This window comes from Rutilus rutilus (genome assembly GCF_951802725.1).
Source record: "Rutilus rutilus genome assembly, chromosome: 5".
Taxonomy (NCBI): domain Eukaryota; kingdom Metazoa; phylum Chordata; class Actinopteri; order Cypriniformes; family Leuciscidae; genus Rutilus; species Rutilus rutilus.
Genome location: NC_140213.1, coordinates 14,558,918 through 14,579,242, shown reverse-complemented (window position 1 = coordinate 14,579,242; position 20,325 = coordinate 14,558,918). Strand labels below are relative to the sequence as shown.

Sequence of the window (20,325 nt, the reverse complement as noted above, 5' to 3'; positions counted from 1 at the left end):
TTCGTCAGGGAACTCCCCCGACGACACGTCTCCGTTCCCTGTACTCAGGGAACGAGGGTTACATACGTAACCGAGACGTTTTTGGTTTCAGAACAGCTGAAATGAGTGAGTTCAATCAACTCTGAGTTAACTGACTCTGAGTTAAGCGCGTGCACCACAACTATAAAAAGCCATTATCAATGGAGCGCAGATATTGCGAGTCACCATGGCAACAGCGCCAGACAAAAAGAGGTCTGCATATTTCTTCACATTTTAATTACTGTTATACAGTGATGGGTGTAATTAATTACCAAGTAATCTAAATACTGTAATTTAATTAAAGGGATTACTCTTAATTCTTCTGTAATTTAAAGTTAAATCTGATGTAATTGTATTAGACTATAGAACAATTCTGTATATTTAACATACATTTTTAATTGTAACCTTCTCCCTCTACACACTTTGGTCAAATTCAAGAATAATTCATGCAGTTGTATATTGTTTATTTGAAAGCATTAAAAGTGCTGTTTCTTGTCTCTCCTTGTATTGTTCATGTGTTTAAGGTTGACATGGGATTTAGTAATTAGTAATAAGTAGACCAATAATTTCTAAAGATAGTCATTATAACATTAATCTAATTACACTGTTGAAGATGTCATTTGTAGTTAGTAATACAAGTAACTTGCCCAACTGTTATAATATCTGAGGTGAAACTGGAAGAACAGTATGTTTTTCAACCTACTTTTAATTTTCATGTAGGTGCAATCCTGCAGGTATTAAAAGAACATGGCAGCAGCTGAAAATTAAATATAAAAACATAATTCAATCAAGTAAGGCTTGAGCATATCATGGGTGTAGGCTACCTGACTTTACAAACATGTGACATATTAAATAACTAAATAGCATCCAGTGTCTAGCAGTGCAGCAGCATTTTTGGCTGAGGGAATTCCTGGAGGGACTTCAGAGCCAGTCCCAAAGATCCAAGGGCCTTCATAAAATGTAAGAGGTTTACATATGTGTTATTTTTCATATAGGCTATTTTTGATATTTCCATTTATTTTACTTTGGGTTAGGATTTTTGTTGGTCCCAACAGATTCTGGTGGTAATATCTGTCTTTTGGAGCCTCCTGTCCCAACAGAACCCCAGGCAGTCGTAAGTCGCCTACTCAATACACCAGAAATTATGACAAATAGTGTTATAAAGTGTGCTCAATCAAATGCTCATCTTCACAGGACGATGGGGATAAAGAGTTTCTGCTGCCACAGAGAAGCCTACAGAGGTAATGTTAATATTATGTGTCTACACATCAAACAATCTACACATTCAGATTTTTTTACATTTTTATGTCACATTATGCCTACAGAATCTAAGTTTAAATCTAAGTATAAACGGGTATTCTTATCTCTCCCTCAGAGTGTGGAAGAACAGCAGGAGGACGGTCCATCAACTTCTGGTGCACAGATGAACACAGTTCAGTGATTTCCAGTAAATGCCACAGTTTAATTCTGTAGAATTTGTTCAGAACTACATTATGTAACTAATCTACTACTGTATTTTCAGTTGCCAGTTAAGGAGTCATAGACTTCATCTTATAAAAAAAAGAAAAGAAAAAAACTGCAGTAAAAATAGCAATATTTTATTTATTAATAAAAGATTAATTTTATTAATAAAAATGTACTGAAAGAATGAATGTGAGGTGTTTAAACACCACTTCCTCTTTAAAAAAGGGGAGGAGACCGAAATAAACTCTGGGTTTACTGAAGAAAACCTGCTCCCGACCAGGTTAGGTTCACAGAGTAAGTTACCATGGTAACTGACTCTGAGTATAAGTTACCTCTCTTTCTGAAACAGGCTTGACTTACTCTGCTTTCTCAGGTTTAACATACCTCCCATTCTGAAACAGAAAACTCAGAGTTTCCCTCATTTCAGGGTTAACATACTCAGAGTTTTCACTTAACCTCCTTTCTGAAACAGGCCCCAGCCGTCCAGTGACCCATGTTTTTGGAAAGCTTCTATTTACAGATTTAGATTAAAACAGAGCTCACACATCACACATCTTTCACATCTTCTATAAATTATTAATACAACTTTAAACTAATTAATGTTTTCATACTACACTGGAAAATATGAGAAATTAATAACCTCAGAATCTCCATGTCATTAATGAATTACCTCAGAATTTCCATGTCATTATTTTCTATAGAACTGTAGATCCTCAATAAATCATAAATATGCAATAGTTTTACAGGGACATTGAAAACCTGTGAAATTATCCTATGAAAAGTTACAGTCAGCATATCAAGAAAATGTTACAGCGCTACTTTCTTGCAGACCTTACCCAGAGTATAAAGTGGTTTCCCCAGTTCTGGTGTGTTACCGTGTTACTAATACCAAACACACACACACGCACATATGTGGATATGGGAAACCCCTCAATTGTTATACATTTAGTCAAGTATACCTGAACATTTTGCACATGTGACCTTGAGATGGCTTTGATTTGTGTTTGCAGATGTTGCATATGATACAAATCTCTGCAATGATATGACACTGTATTGAGATAAAGTATTTTAATAACATTTGTATTACTCCATGAACTACGTTTCCTCATCTACACCTATTAATAGGTGTCCATGTCGCCCTAGGTGCACATCTTTGTTGGACATTCCTTGAATACAGCCGCAAGGCTAACATGTAGAGAATGTCCTTCATTTGGCAGAGGAAGTACCTGCTGGTTGTTATTTTATATATTTCTGTATTTTTTTTTCTTCCAGAAAAGCAATTTTTTATGGAGCACATACCCTGCCTGCCATCATGTGGATGGAATAACTTTTGATGAGTCCTATTATTGACATGTCTGGCAACACATCCAGCTATGTCAGAGATGACTCAGGAGACCATCTCCATGGTCTCTAGCAGATTCCTGACACCACAGGGTGATGGACAGTACACCACACCATGAGTGCACCCAAGATGCAGTACCCCTATTGTGGGGAAAATACAGAGCTAATTTCATGCAATATAGTTTCTACAATGAATTATATAGTTAGCCCATGAGTTATAGTTATAATTTGCTATAAATAATGATAATTGTTGATTCCGATACAATTCATGACTACGACATAAAGATTTCACCGAAGGTGCTAAAGCCCTATTGTTTTTGACGTGCTCGCATTTATAATTTTTATGAATTCATCCATTTTTGAGGCCTTTGCCATGCTCACATCAGACCTGCAAAAACGTAAGTGGTGCTTAGTCTTGGGCGTGGTTGAGGGGCTCTATAGCGCCCCAAAATGCAGGCTGTGGGGTATTTGTTTGTGGTGAAGTTTCTCAAATGGTCACTGATGACATTATAAAGGACAAATGGTGCGCTCAAGTCCTCCTTGGAAGTTCGTACTTACGAGGTGGAAAGTCGTGTTTACAACGGCAGGTGCGTTCAAGTCACTTTCGTCTGAGTAAGATGGCGGTGCACTTTCTCTTAATTAATTACACAAAAATACAGCAAGGTTCTTAAACTCTAGTACTAGAAAATGAAGAACAAGGAAATGTGCATCAGGTGTACTTTGTTTTTAATTAATTTATGAAGCCACTGCAAACTTTATCGTTACATATTACATTGTTATATTATAATGCCATCATATTCTGTGCAAGCAATTAGCTTACTTCGCTGTAAATAGAAAAGCCTGACAAGTATTGTGGTATTCCGCCATTTTTCTCACTGACAAGCCCCCAACTCGTAAAGATTGGGGCTTAAAGAAAATCCTGAGCTTCCCACTCGTATTTACGACATTGTGGTGGCATTCATGTGCGTTCAACTCGTAAATACGATCTTTACAAGAAGACTTGAAAACCAAAAGTTTACTTCGTTTTATCTGACTCCTCCCAACAGAAAGTCAGCCATCTTGGTTGGAATCTGCGATTTATACATTTAAAAAAATAGTTTTAGAAAACTTGCATGTAAATTATGTTGTTTAAACATACTAGGGGTATACTAGTTTTCAGTTATTTTAGTATTTTAGTTTATTTTTTTGTTCAATAACAAAAATAACTAAACCTCAAACAATGCTTTTCTTGAGCACAATTTCAATCAATTTGTTGTTTGATTCAAAAAGAGTATCACATAGACAAAATGACAAAAGAAAAGAATATTGAAAGGTTATTCAGAATGTATCAATATTCTTGATAAAAGCTTTGACAGGTTAACAAGTTGTTTTTGTTTTTTTTGCATGGGATGAAACACTGGCCTAACAAACACTGAAAATCTGGAGTAAAAGTTTCTAAATATTTTACAAGATTAAAAAACTATTTAATTGGTGCTCATTTATTTCAAAATACAGAATTAGAATCTATCTATCTATCTATCTATCTATCTATCTATCTATCTATCTATCTATCTATCTATCTATCTATCTATCTATCTATCTATCTATCTATCTATCTCATACCCTTGGCTTTGTAGATCAGGTATCATTGTTGGGTGTTATGCATGAGGATGTCTGTTTGAGATCATCTGAAAATCTGACCTGCTTTAGTTGAAGCGGTCATGTTTTTCTATAGAAATGCACTATTTTCTCAAGACGATCAACCTTTAAAATTACAACGTGTACCTCATCCTCACACAGGATATACCCAAGCCCATACCCAAACATGGAACTCGAAAAATAAACATTTAATTTTGCAATTACTAAAACAATTTGTTCATACTTTAATTCAGCAACATTGTTTTACTAATGTTTCCTGATGATTGTCATGGTGTTCTAAACAAGGTAGTTCCACTTTATGGTGGGTTCTCAGAAATGATGCTTTCAAGCCTGAAAATACCTTAATAGTTATAATATTCCTTAAAAAAAAGAAGCCTCTCAAGTCATGGCTTAATGAACATATTTGTCTCTTCATATAATAAAAGAGGAGATGTGGACCACAATTAAGTACTAGTCAAGTAGTATGATTTTCAGTATTAATTGGATCTTTTAATATATAGGGCAAGCAGAACATAACTTTAGTCACTTTTTTTTTAATTTGAAAATCGTGCCCTTTTTGATCCGTCAGTCCCATTCCTCCTCGTCTCTGTCCTGGTTGTCTTCCCACTGAGGTTCACGAAACTGGATGTTAGCCAACATGTCCCTCATGGCCACCATTAGTCTATTCACTTCCTGGTTCAATTCATGGCCGGCACGGGCAACTTCCTGTCTATCTTCAGGCCTCTGAACATGGAAAAAAAAAAATCATTAGCAGATGCAAACCATGCTTTTCATTTTCACATAATTCATGAAGCTGCCCAGCAAACATTGGTCCAACGGCAACGTCGTGTCCCTGGCCAAAAATAGTCGCGGTAGGACGGCATAAATCGGTAAAAATATGTAATACAGAACATTTACATTTATGCATTTGGCAGACGCTTTTATCCAAAGCGACTTACATTGCGTTATCCTATACATTTTTATACATAGGCATGTGCAATCCCCTGGGATCGAACCCACAACCTTGCGTTGTTAACGCAATGCTCTTACCACTGAGCTACAGGAAAGCACAGAACATTTCCTAAAAATGCATTCAGATACATTTGTACATGTCTACAGTTCTCTGGGGTTGCATCTATAATTGTTATTTTGACTTTTAGCTACGTGTAGTTCAATATATAGTGTATCGGATGAGAGGACGTCACCTGGCGACGTCTTTTACACGTGCATTTATAGTCCATCATGACCCTCTATGAAATCCTTGTGAAATATGCAGAAGCTGTGCTTAATCCTTGCATGGTTAATACTGCAATAATTCATTTAATTGCCCAAGTAGTTTTTAAGAGGTTGTGAAGACGTCCACTGACGTCCTTTACACGTAGTCAAGGCTGTGAATACACGTCCACTGACGTCCTTTACACATCTAGTCAAGCAAGACAAAAAAAAAAAAAAAAAAAAAAAAACCTTGGCTAATTATCTTTATGAAATACACGATTTGTATACAAAGTAAATATATTTACTTTATCTTGTTTAAAAAAAATATAATCACAGAGTGCCCAGTGTGGTTAAGTGCTTGCAAAGCCACTGCATTTTAGTCATTATTTCAACCTGTTGTACCTGATGTATTCGTTGTTATTTTTTTTATGGAATGTATGCATATGCATATACATGTAAAACAGAAATATATCCGGTCACCATTTATGTCTGAGTTGGATGTAATCATGGATGTAATTGCCAAAACTGTGCTGCCAAGATGTAACAAAAGATCTCGCGACATTACAAAATCCCGCGATATGTTAGATTATCTCGCGAGATGTTAACGCATTCTCCCCATAGACTCGGGAACATTGAAGTTTGAACAACCACGAGGAGAGGAGGAATTGAGGCACGTGTTGTACTTGTATCCATCCATATTATTAGAAATCTACTGTTGGGTACGTACATTTTGTATTATTAGATTAACGTGCTAGAGTTTTACTTGTTTGACATGAATGAACCGAAAGAAATGATGCCCACATTGTCAACTGAAATTGGCTAACTGAGTTTGGCTAAAATTAGCTTGTAGGCTAAAAGTTACTTTGAACTTATACAACGGTATACCATAGTATAAAGTATGTTTAATGATACAGTAGGGCTGGTCCGAATACAATTTTTTGAGCTTCGAAGCTTCGATAGGAATTAACATCGAATATTCGAAGCTTCGGAGGGAGGGGGCTGAACATATTCTTCTCTCTAATAAAGGCAGGAATCTCTATGTGTCTGTCTGTTTGCATTTAGATTATTTATCTTGCATTTTGAACCGTTCATCCAATCGACTTCACGAGTGCAGTGTCACATTTGGTGCAATATAGACACGCGAGACGTGACACGTTCAGAATTAATAAACTTTTAATACAGAACAGCGCGAGCGGGAAGCGCGCGCGCCTCACTCGCAGGGCTCCGAGAACGGACACTGCACTAGTGATACAAAACACAGCATAATATTTTTCTGAGTAACAAATAACTCTCAAATCAGAAATCAGCAGCACAGCACAGTAATTACTGACACAGTAAAGGGTAGGCTAATATATTGTTTCTATTCTATTTCCACAATGTCAAAGCAACACAGCTTATAGCCTACAAGCTCAGGCATGCACTTCTGCCCATACAAACTCCGCTGTTCTGCGCTCTAAAATAAGAGTATTGTATTTCGCCCAAAAATGCTAAAAAAAATAACCGTGTGAGAGCGTTTTAGGCTATATCATGTTATAGCCAGATATGACGACGCTTACAGCACGCGTCACCGCAGATCAGCATCTATTCATCAAGCCAACGTGCAAACTATCGCAAATCAAAGTGAAAGTGGGTCGCAGATGCTTTAACACACAATCAACTTCATTAAAAGTAAAGAACCGAAATGATCTTACCAGGGCTGTTGCGCGCTCTCTTATTGCGGTCTTTGATTTAGAAATTTTAGCTGACGATCAGTAAAATGCAGCTGTTGCTGGTGAAGTGCACTCCATTACATCTGCCTATAGCGCGGGATTTGAAGTTCGGATTCATATCCGTTTTGCAAAAACACATTTATGTGTTCATTGTTCATATTGATAAATCAGAGAGAGCTATCCGATCTGAGAAAACGCATGACAGCCCCATTCAAGCGCGAATGGGAACCGTTTCTAGGGGGATGCCAGGTGTGAAATGTTTTTTTTTTTAAACGAATATTCGAATGTCAAATTTGAAAATCGAATACCAACCCACCGAACGAATATTCGAATACTCGAATATTCTGGTACAGCCCTATGATACAGTCAAAGTTATTACTGTAACTTATTAATGTAGCCTTGTGAGAGTTTCTTTCAGAAAGTAAATGATCTGAAATAGAATGAAATGTTTAGCTGGATTTGAACATGTATGTTTTCAGTAACTGCTTTAAAAATATTTTGTAATTTTAGAATTGCTAAACATGTCTATTCAGGGGACATCACAGCCCACCTGTCTTTATCAGAAATGTCCTGTTCACTTTCTCACAGACAAATGCTGTTCCCCCCAACTTATCTAACACCAATCAAAGAGTATAGAAGCCCAAGAGGCGAAACTCTGTTGTGTTATGGGTAACAGTCTGTAGATGGCGCTGCGGAGGCGCGTCCGCCATTATGGACTGAAAGCTGCTGAAATCGTTAGCGCCAGTCAATGGCAAAATCCATTTTAGTAGGTGTTTATAGTTCATGTGTGCACTTGCTAGATTGCACATCTTTTTTGTACCTTTCCGCCTGTAATAGGACATTCATAGATTGTTTTCTTGCCATTGAAACGTTCACTGTGTGCACTTTCACTGAAGATGTTGAAAAAACAAGTTGTTCATATTTTTGTGATATTCTATGTAAAATATTAACTGTCTTTAGAAATGTTCATTTATAATTTATAATTTTTTCAAATCATATAAATGGTGATGTTCACTAATTTCAAAATCAACATTGAATACATATCTTATTACTTATATCTAATTACTGTGTGTCTGCCTATAGCCTAGCCTATATTATTTCATGAATTTCTGTTAGTCATATAACAAGGAAAATGCATAATAGAACATAAATATTGATTGATTCAAGTTTTGCAGTAATTTTATAATTGTATCTTTGCAAACCGTATAGGCTAATGAAGCCGATTCAGTGGGGGACATACCCTTACTAAAAAGTACTATAGGAATCTTATAGTATTTTGGGACAAATTATTATAGTAATCTTATAGGAATACTATAGTAATTTGGGACATACTACAGAAGTACGATAAGACTACTATATAAATACTATAGCAGCTTTAAAATATTATAGAGGTATTACAGAACATCACAGAAGTATGTTATGTTCTGTAATACCTCTATAATATCCTAGAGCCGCTATAGTATTTCTATAGTAGTCTTATAGTACTTCTATAGTAATATTTTGTCCCAAAATACTATTTTCCTAAGGGTAATTAGGCCATGCATAACCAACACATAGACGAATATTTTCTGTCATTTAACGTCGGTCATCCTCATTAATGTATTTTAAATTGTTTTCATATTTAGATATGACGGCCAGAAAAAATTAAGTTATGTTAAGTTTTTGTTATGTCAAGTTTTTCAGTGCCATTGACTCCCATTATTTTTCGGCGTTTTCCTTCAGTTTTCAGTCCATAATGGCGGCCGCGCCGTCACGTCATGGGGGCAACTGTTGCTATGGAGCGTTCTATTGAGTTTCGCCTCTTGGGCTGCTATACTCTTTGACCAATTTAAAGCAGAACATCTTTTATACAATAAAATCAAATTTAATGCATGTTGATGACCTTTTTCTAATGTTTCATTCATGATTCATTCATCTTGTTCCATGGTTTTTTAAATTTAGCTGTAGACCATAAAAATATTTTGAAAATACGTGCATGTCATTTACCTCCAATTTTTTATTTTATTCATTTTAAAAATAAATATATTCTCTTCCCTTAGATGCTGTGAAGAGTTGGAGCCCAAATGCTGCAGACTCTGAAATTGATGCAGCAATGGCAGAACACCTGAAACACACTCCAGGAAGAGCTGGGGGTGGTGGATACAAAAAATGAGCCAAACAATGTGTTTAAGGGATAGTTCACCCAAAAATGAAAATTGTCATCATTTACTCAACCTCATGTTTCAAACCTGTATACCTTTCTATGTTATGCTAAACACAAAGATGTTTGGAAGAATGTTTGTAACCAAGCAGATGTCGCTTCCCATTAACTACCATAATCATTTTTTCTCCAATAATGGTAGTCAGTGGATGCTCTATTTGCTTGGTTACAAACATTCTTCAAAATATCTTCTTTTGTGTTCAGCAGAAGAAAGAAACTCATACAGGTTTGGAATTTGGTGAGTAAATTACATAATTTTCATTTTTGGGTGAACTATCTTTATATAATAATTCAGTATTTTGCAATTGGTATTTTAGTTTGGTTAACAAATCGAGAGCTTAGAATTATAAGGTTCTATCTCCGTTTATTGTAGTTTATTGAGCATCAAAGTTTTTAAACTTGGTTTATGTTTTGTGAGATGGAACTTTTTGATTTTATTAATAATTTTTTTACAAAAATAACACCACACAGGCATTAATAAACACCTAATGGATCAGATTGTCAAAAACTCAATTTCGACCAAAAGTGGAGATAGAACCTTATAACTCTAAGCTCACGAAATGTTAAACATTGAAAAAAATAAAGAGAAATTTTGGCTGTTCAAGATCAATAAAATGTTGTGCTTAATCAGAACATGCTTCTTTTTTGCTTATGTCCACAAATAATGTGTTATTGTTTTTGATGTACACGTGATTAAAACGTTTTATTGACGTTCAGGTCTGACTGGACCAATTTTGGACCTTTTTAGAACCTTTGTCAAGATGTGTAAACCTCAAGACTTGATTGCCTTTCACGATGTTACACAATAGGTGTGTGATTATTTTATATGCAGGCTTATATATACACTTAAATTATGCAGCAACACATTTAAACACATGACGACGCATTTAGACGTCCAGGGACGCGCAGAAAAGACGTGGAATTCACGGCCAGAAAAGACGTGGAATTCACGGCCAGACGACGTCAAAGACGTCGGTTCAACTTCCATTTTGGAACTATTTTTCAACCATGACGGGACGTCTCTGTCGGACGTCTTTTCAACGGTCATTAAACGTCCAAATGTTTGCTGGGTGATCATGGTAGTATGGCATAAAAAAACAGCTTGCATAGCCAGAGGCAAAAGGAGTTCAAAGACTAGATGACTTGACAATAACTGAAGGTATTTTAGTGTTAAAAAATAATGGGCTGTTTGTTGTAGTCCTTGATAGGATATCTTAGGATAGAAGAACACACACACAACTCACACAAATCCAAAGAATCTTGTTTTTTGAAAAAACAAACAAATGTTTTTCATGCTTGTTCAAAGATCCATGCACAATTATTGCACATGAACTTGTGGAACAGTCCTTATGACGGTTTTCAGGTGGTTGCGGTTTACAACTGCAATGTCTGTAATGTAAGACACCTAAGACACAGGGAGACCGAAAGGACAGCTGATCATCTCTGCAGTGGCAAACCATGTGTAACCATATGTCCCCCCCAGATGTGTTTGAAAACTTGAAAATGCCTTTGTGGAAGTGTGGGGCAACATCTCACAGCAACAACTGGAAAATCTGGTGTAGTCTATACTTTGCATTGAAATTCTGCAGCAGGGCAAATCATTATTAAGGCTACAAAATCAACCCCTTGTTACAAATATGGTAGAACTATCACTTCTACCAATAAAAATTGCTTTGTAAATAATATTCATGATTTAACTCTTCCTGATTTGTTTCAATGCCTCAGAATAAGAGATTGCACAAAAAAAACTTGGTTGCAACAGAAACTATGGACTCTCACTTTTGTAGCACTTCAGACATAGTTGCTCCTTTGCACTTAAAGAAGATTAAAGAGAACAGTCCGATACTATAGAACTAGCACACGTGTTCCCTCAAGAGAGCAGCCCGGAAAATGGAGCGCAGTTGAAAGGATAGTATTTCTATCTACTGAAAGGCTTTAAAAACTGCTGGAGCTGCTTACTTTTTTACTCTTTTGAAAGAAAACATAACCACAGGTATTTATTTGATACAGTGGCTGAAGTAACAAAAAAAAGCATCAACAGATGCAGACATTTCCCAACAGCATAGCAGTAATGTATGTTAGTTTGTCTGCATGTTAGAGCTCCTGAGTATATAAAGGAAATGTTAATCCCTTACCAGTCTCAACGTCATCTACACTCCTCTCAGAACATGCTCCTAACCGTCCCACGGTCTCGCTTGAGGCGTAGTGGAGATCGAGCCTTTTCTGTTGTGGCTCCTGCACTTCGGAATGTGTTGCCATTATCTTTAAAATCCTCGTCAAGCATGGATATTTTTGCATGGATAGCACTGGACTTATTTTATCAAGCTTTTGGCATTTAATTAGGTCTGAGAACTGTGAGTGATTGGTTGTATGATTTTCTTGGTGTCATGTTTTGAAGTTATTTTATGTTTCTATGTATTTTAGAGTTATTTACCATTTATGGACAGGACTTTGGTCCATTCTAATGGTTTTGAAAGTGCTTTATAAATAAAAGTTGAGTTGAATTGAGTAATGTCTTTATACATTTCTTTACTTACAAGATTGATAAAATCAGAGAGGAAATTATAACCACGCAACTGCCTGCTACCATATCGCATCAGACAGCGCACTACAGACCCCCGAGGAACAATTCCATTAATTCTTTGCTATACTGTAGGAGAAGAAGAATTGTCTAAACTTGTTAAATCATCTAAATCAGGAGTCCATGATTTTCAGGGCAAGGACCCCTTAGGCGATAGAGACATGGAGCAGGGACCCCGATACAAAATGTGTCAAACAGAGCTACATATTAAGAATTTAGCCTTTGATATTAAGAGAAACCAACCATTTTATGATAGTTATAATATATTAAGACAGTAGATTAGAACTTATTGTTGTTGCACATGCACCATTGTCTGTATATCTTTTCATTGTTAAAATTGAGATTTATGCATCCTAACAAGCATACATGATGCAAAAAAAAAAAAAAAAAAAAAAAAAAAAATCACAATTACATAGTTGATATAAAAAATTGGATGAATGGTAAATTCCAACTACTAAATTCTGAAAAAAACAACAAAAAAACAACAGGTTTTATTTATTGGACCTAAACCTTCTGCACGTACTGTAATAACATAGAAGTCTACGTCTACAATTAGGTTAAACTATTAACTGATTCAAATATTCATAATTAATTATTACGAGTTATGATAGATTATTAATATTTATTTTGAGCTAATTTGCTACATAATTGGTGGAGACGCGGGGATTGTTTTAAACATTGTATGCAAGCAGACAGTAATCAATCATTTGTTGTAATAAAGTTTTTGTTAACATTGTATATATGCATGTACAAGTTTCAAATCAGCAAAACTATAGCTTGAATACGCCTTGAATGGCAGAAAGTTTCTCAATGCTATAATGCATGTTAAAATCGTACGCTAGGAAACTAACCTGATATTAGCGAAGAAATCCTAATTTCAGTTCTAAATCGAGCGTAAGCCTTCCCTGACTAAGAAATCTTAGATTAGCAGCACGTATAAATGGTACCAGAACAAATTCATCTAATTTTGGGTGAAGAAATCCCCATTTTCAGCATTTTTGAAGGTGATCTGAGCGATGCTCCTCAGCCACCGATTAAGGCCTTATTATTCGTTACATCATTGTATTCATATCGATCCACTGGACCGCTCATATGAAACAATCACGTCAAATTAGTATAAATTCTAGCCTAGCTAACTAGTAATTTGCCATTGTCTGTGAAGGGAATGTGCTGTTTTGATTTGTGAAAGAGTTGCATCACTCGCATGCGACTCATGAGTGTCTAAGCTGGAGTTCTCAATGCATACTTTCAGCACAACCAGAGCGCTGCTCCGTTCAATTTGTGTTGTTGGTTGGCATTGGTCTCTTAGCAACGCATGACACCGGAAAGTGCGAGCAGGCACTTCTAAAATCTCTTTGATCGATTACTACACTTTGATCGATTGCTCCTGTCTGCCTCGTTGCTTCTGCTGCTGTTGCGTTGGTTTGTGTCTGTAAGCTTCGTATATCTTTGTTTTGAATCATTATTTACTATCATTCCTTGTTTATACTGCCATCTACTAACTAACTCAACATCACACATTAACCTGACATCGCTAGCTTCAATCTAAATCACTATTGCTAGCACAACACGCTAGTAATTCGCTAGCCTGTTAGCGTGCCATCCGTGCGCTCTTTATTTATTTATTTATTTTTCTTGCGAGCGCTTGTGCCTTTTACGAGTCCATCAAACAACTTAGGTGAGTAGGATCAGTCAACAAACACGGTAAGTCATGTCGTCATCTCCTCTTATTGTTACTTGCACCTCATGCAACGTGTACCATAGCCTTCTCTGCCAGCACAGGATTTACATGTGATAATGCAGGGAGATAGTCAAGCTGACGGGGAAGATTTCAGAACTAGAGACACGCATCCAGGCTTTAATCGAGGTTAATTGTAAGAGTGCAAGGGCTTTAGATACTGCTTTGGATGCGACTAGCTTAGTGAACTCTGTACATTGTTCGGTTCCGGCTGAAGTAGAGCCCGTGCAGCAGGGCAATTGGGTGACGGTGAGGCGCTGTAGTCACGGGACAAAACACCACTCTTCCGTTCCGATTACAACATTGAACAGGTTCTCCCCACTCAGTGAAACACCCACTGAGAATCCTGTTGAATGTGCCCTAGTTATTGGTGATTATATTACACAGAACGTGAAAATAGAGACACCAGTCACCATAGTCACGTTTGCCGGGAGCCAGAGCGCCTGACATCAAAGCAAATTTAAAGGTGCTGGCTAATGCTAATCATAAATTTTCTAAGATTATTATTCACGTCGGCGCTAATGATGTTCGACTCCGCCAGTCAGAGATCACTAAAATTAATGTTAAAGAGGTGTGTGAACTCGCAAGTACGATGTCAGGCACTGTAATTTGCTATGGCCCCCTTCCTGTTCGCAGGAGTGATGAGATACTTAGTAGATTGTCCTCCCTCAATGGCTGGTTGTCTAAGTGGTGTCCGCAAAATAATATAGAATTCATAGACAATTGGAAAAAATTTTGGGGCAGACCTGACCTGTTGAAAAGAGATGGTATTCATCCCTCCTGGGATGGTGCTGCTCTTCTCTCTAGTAATATGGCACATTGTCTTAGAGCTCAAACATGAATTTGGGCTCAGGTCAGGAAGCAGACAGACTGGCTAAACCGACCGTCTGCTAGCTATCTCACGTCACCAAGGTCAGATAAATCCCATCACATAGAGCCTCTTTCACCTAGATATCATCATATAGAGACTGTGTCTGTTCCCCGAATTAGGAGAGACAAAAAACTTCCAAACCCATCTAAGGGTAAAAATGTAATTGATGTTCAACAAATAAAAAACAGATATAATACAAATGAGCAAATGATAAAGCTTGGGTTGCTGAATATTAGATCCCTTACTTCAAAAGCACTTATTGTTAATGATATGATTACAGACTATAATCTAGATGTGCTGTGTTTGATAGAAACCTGGCTAAAACCAAACGATTACATTACTTTAAATGAGTCCACCCCGCAAGATTACTGTTATAAACATGAACCTCGTCTGAAAGGCAAAGGGGGAGGTGTTGCTGTAATTTATAGTAATATTTTTAGAATTACTAAGAAGTCTAATTTCAAATATAATTATTTTGAAGTGTTGGTGCTTAATATAGCAATATATAGTGTAAATGATAAAATCACGTTTGAGATTTGTGCTGGCTACTGTATACAGGCCACCAGGGCACCATACAGACTTTATCAAAAGAATTTGCTGACTTTCTATCAGAGTTAGTACTGGCTGCAGATAAAGTCCTAATTGTTGGTGATTTTAATATACATGTAGATAACGAAAAAGATGCATTGGGATTGTCATTTAAAGACATTCTTAGCTCTATTGGAGCTAGACAACATGTGTCAGGACCCACTCATTGTCGATATTGATACTCGATATTGCGACAAACTTTTAACTCTCTCTTTTCCAGCATTTTAGACACAGTTGCTCTGTTGCGCTTAAAGAAGATTATGACAAAAGACAACGGTGTTTGTTTTTAAACTGCAGCTTGGAAAAGATAACCGCGTCACGCTTTAACATGCATTTATATGCGCATGCATGAAATGAAACGCGCACTTTCCAGCAGAAACATCTGTTGTGAGTTGGGACCAGTACAATATGGGCGTGATGGCACTCAGTTTTAAAACAAGACGATGATTATCTAGTCTCTCAGTCAAGGTTTAGTTACAACTCTGCACTGACATTGACTATTGATTTATATGCTCCATTGAATTTAAAAAGTTGATTGGCTGGAGATTCTGGTCAATATGGATGCGCATCCCTCAGTAAATAATAACCATCAATTTTATCATTAAACACAGTGACATGCTATGGTGCCATTTTAGCTTTTATTCATTCACAGGATATGCATTTTTGATATCAATAATTCAATTTGTACTATTAAAATGTGAATTCTTGATAAGAATGAACTTTTTAGTAACAATGTCTTCTGATATCAGGAATTACATTTTCACTAGAACTAGTTAAAGGAGGGATTGTAGTGGGAACACTGGGGTGTCAGGTGTGACTGTGTGGCAATGGCAAATGGTTCATGGCTCACGGGTCAGGTATGAGGGACCCTAAACAGAATTTTGCTTAGGGCCCCATGGAGGTCAGGATCGGCTCTGTATATATCAGTCCAGGGGGGCAAACTCGTTTTACACGTATTTGGCGCTCCCTATTTTTGCGAGTGTATTATTTGACATGTAAAAGTCTAGACGCTGAATATAACACAACCCCATTTTTTCTGATGTATTTTCATGAAAAAAAAACAGTGTCTTATATTCTGAAAAATACGATATATTGTAAATTCGACTAATTCTGATCGAGAAGATAACAGTTTGTTTAGCCGATTCTTTCTTGTGGACAGGCAAAGGCCACCTGGATGATCCTCTAACTTTTATTTTAATTTGTAGGTGATTACCTTTGATCAGATTTCTACAAATTAAAATATTGATAGAAAACACTTTTTACAAATCACTAAATACATAGCTTTGTGTCAAAAAAGTTACACAAATCCAGATAGTGTCCTAAGGGTAAAATAATCATTTGTATGCTAGAAGTCAGGAGTGTATATAAAATTGACCAGGTTAAGATTTCCAAAGTATTTCCAAAATTTAATCAAGCCAACAATGAAAAAAAAACAAGGCCACCCAACCCAATCGAATGCCTTCTCGAAATGACTACACCCTAGGCTTGCTGCAGTAGTCGGTGTTACATGGTGTTCGGCCGTACACGATTACATTACCTGCCCTCTGTGGCACCGCTCCCACTGTCTCCAAATGCACAAGCACTTTCAAAAGCGATTTCAATAACAGCCGTGCAGTCATAGATATTAGAAAAGCCAGCAACAACGGTAAGCCCCGTTACAGCAGTTGAACCTTTTAGTTATTAAAAATATATTTAATCAGTCTTAAGACAAGATATTATATGATTAAGTCAAGAAAGTCTCTTAACATCTCATCTAATCATCTCTTTATGCCCACCATCGCCAGCATGTAACCCTTCCAGAAAAAAAGATAATACAGTTCCTGGCTGTCAGCACAAGGAAATGAAACTAATCACTAATCAGTCCCATCTAACTAGCCATCACAAAACTGGACAGTTGGTAAAAGTTCATACCTTTTTTACACTGAACAATTTAACTTCCTAACATGCAAAACATTCAGGTTTGAAAAATATTGGCCTAGTTTTAAAGTCATTCAGCCACTTCAGGACAGGATGTATCAGTCTGGTGGATGGAAGTTTAGGCAGGCAGGTTAGACAAAAAATCCTCCACGTCGGCTGTTTGAAGAACTTGGCACCTTCATACTGCACTCTGAGGACCGCCGGATAGATCATGGCAAAGCCCACTCCCTTCCTTTTCCTAATGATCACAGCTGACAAATCCTTGTAGATGAAGATGATACATTGCTTGTACAGTAGCTTTCCAGCAGCTTGAGCAACTTGTAAGATGCAGACTTTATCCTGAAAGTTATGAAGTTTTAGGATCACAGTGCGGGGCCTCTCACCTGGGGTAGGTTGGTGCATCAAGATGCTGTGAGCGCGTTCTATTTTGATCTGGTCATGCTTAAAGTTAATATTCAGCAAGCTGGGCAGCCAGGATTTGAGAAACAGAGCAGGGTTAGTACTTTCTTTGCCCTCGGGACCCAAGGGTCACCGTCATCTTGGCCAGATCTGCATTATCTCTGGTAATTGTGTCTTCCATCATGGATATAGATAACTCAGTTCCAGGAATGCGGTTTTCCACCTCCACACCACAATGGATGAATTTTGTTTTCAAGTGCTTTGTTTAATCCTGCGAGGACTTCTGAAGTAATACGCTTAACTAGCGTGTCCATTTTGCCAGTGGTTAACAACACATTCGCCATTTTAGGTGTACGCACAGCAGTCGTCATTTAGATTGTTTTCATCTTCTGAGCGTGCAATTTAGATTGAGCCTTTTGTCTGACGTTCCTTACATCTACCACGCCCAAATTATCACAGACTAAGGAAAACTATTCAGTCTGAAAAAAGTTCAATTCAAAGGGTTCCACCCAGAAGTTGCGTTAGTTCAAATTGCTCACGGTTCAGTTTGTATCACGGTTTTAGGTTCACGGTTTCGGTACGGTTCGGTTCAGTATGTGCTATGTTCAGGGAAAAAAGGACAACTGTCAAATAAAAATGAAGAAAAGAAGAACAAATAATCTAACTACAAGCAACAGCACAAATAAATACACTAGAGCAAAGATACAAATAAAATAAACAGTGCTTTTCAGGTTTTTCAGGTAGGTCTAACATTAGTTTTTAGGTACAGAAACTGAATTAAGTAATCAAATGTAAAATAACATTGCATATTTGACTGTATAAATTAAAAATGAATCCTTATTAAAGTTACAAAAGCTATTCAGGAGCACTGAGTGATTTCCTTGTATTTTGTTTGATTACCATTAAAAACACAGACAGCAGGAATATTAGGCTGCTGTGACAATGCACAGATCCAAAATACTGATACTGTTACAGAAGCTTTGACTCTCGGCTGTATGAGTTCACATGAGGCATAACAGACTATGTCTGCTAGGATACTCATCAAGGCATGTGGACATCATTTTTTTGTGAATTTGTCCGTTCAAGCGCAAGACTTGAAAGAGAGATCAATATCTGCGCACTGTCTGACGTGTACACACGCAAGCTCTCTGTGTGAGTGACCATTTTGTTCACATTTTTTGGCTTATCGCTGTTGTAATGTATTATTGGCGAGTCAGCATGTACATCCATCAACAGAAACATACACTACTAGAGGAACTGTCTGTTTTACCAACAAACCATATTATAGATGCGTCATCAGATTTAAGGTGCCAAACCGTAGGTGGAGAGCGGTACGGTTCGATTTTTTTACCGAGAACCGGTACACCCCTATCTTGCACTGATCGTAAAAATTCCATCAAAAACCTATTTTTATCCGCCATTTTTATTTTAACGCAACCTCTGGTTCCACTACAGCTTCACAGAAATACGACTAACTCCGCCATGTTGCGTCACATGACTCCGGCTCACTAATATTTATACACTTTTGTGACAATGTTTTGTTACAATATTTTGTGACAATGTGTGACAATGAACATGAGACACCACCTGAATATTCTCTTATATATATTTGTATATTGTAAACAGAAGTAAATTGTGCATGGACATACTGTGGCACATTCACTCACCTGCAGGTTGAAGTTTGGTAGCAGTGAACGGAAAAACAAAGACAATGTGCTTTCATTTGAGGCCCCCATGTTCTGCCTGAAAAGAGACACATTTTAACACATCAAAATTAAAAACATTTTTATTATTAAATATCCCTTTTTTATTGTTGGTCAAACCTGATGTGTTTTATTTACTAGTAAGCAACACTGTTTATGTTAGATTATTTCAGTTCAGTATTTCATTTTTTTTTTTAAACATTTGCAAAGTTATCATATATCTAGTTTTTGCTTTGTCATTATGTAGTATAGATTGATCTACAGTTCCTGCAGAAATTATTCAGACCCTTTTTCACATCAGTCTTGTGATTAAGAACCAATTAAAAAAATTAGTTATTCAAAAAGTTCTCTCTTAAAAAGTAAATGAGTGCAAATGATTTAAGTCTGTCAATTTAAAGGGGTCATATGATGCGATTTCTTGTTTTCCTTTTTCTTTAGTGTGTTAAGCAGCTGTTTGTGCATGTATAAGATCTGCAGAGTAACAACTCTCAAAGACTCAAACGCAAAGAGAGATTCTTTGTAAAAGTCAAGGCTCAGCCACGCCTTCCTAAAACTTATTCTTGTTGTATTAGTGTTGCCGCCATGTCGTGGAGGCGCTGTGTTTTTCGTTGCGAAAGTCAAACTACTTTGTTTGGCCTTCCAAAAGAGGACACAATTAGAAAACAGTGGTTAAGCTTTATTTACAACTGTTCCAGAACAGTACAACCAAAATATTCGACTGTGTGTTGCGCATTTTTCAGAGGACTGTTTCCAGAACCTGGGAGAGTACAAGGCCGGGTGTGTACAAAGGGTGATTCTAAAAAGTGGGGCAATTCCATCTTTGCAAGTATGGAAGTACGTTTTCATATTTTAAGAATTTGCTACTGACTATTCAAACGCGAGTTTTGAGCAGTATAGAGTAGCGCTTGGATGTTGTTTCTACGATCACAAATGCAGACATGGTTTTATGTTAACAGTGTTCTCA

The 20,325-nt window shown here is 36.9% G+C and overlaps 1 protein-coding gene across 1 annotated transcript in view; it reads right to left on the bottom strand.

Moving 5' to 3' along the window:
* Window positions 1-4,204: 4,204 nt before the first annotated feature.
* The window catches only part of tcf25 (TCF25 ribosome quality control complex subunit), a 92,640-nt gene continuing 76,519 nt past the window's right edge, over window positions 4,205-20,325 (bottom strand). Inside the window, exons 17-18 of the mRNA XM_084409647.1 lie at window positions 19,326-19,401; window positions 4,205-5,184 (exon numbers count right to left, since the gene is read on the bottom strand). Coding sequence (XP_084265773.1) covers window positions 5,026-5,184; window positions 19,326-19,401 — 235 coding nt within the window. The 3' untranslated portion in view covers window positions 4,205-5,025. The remainder of the gene's footprint in view (window positions 5,185-19,325; window positions 19,402-20,325) is intronic.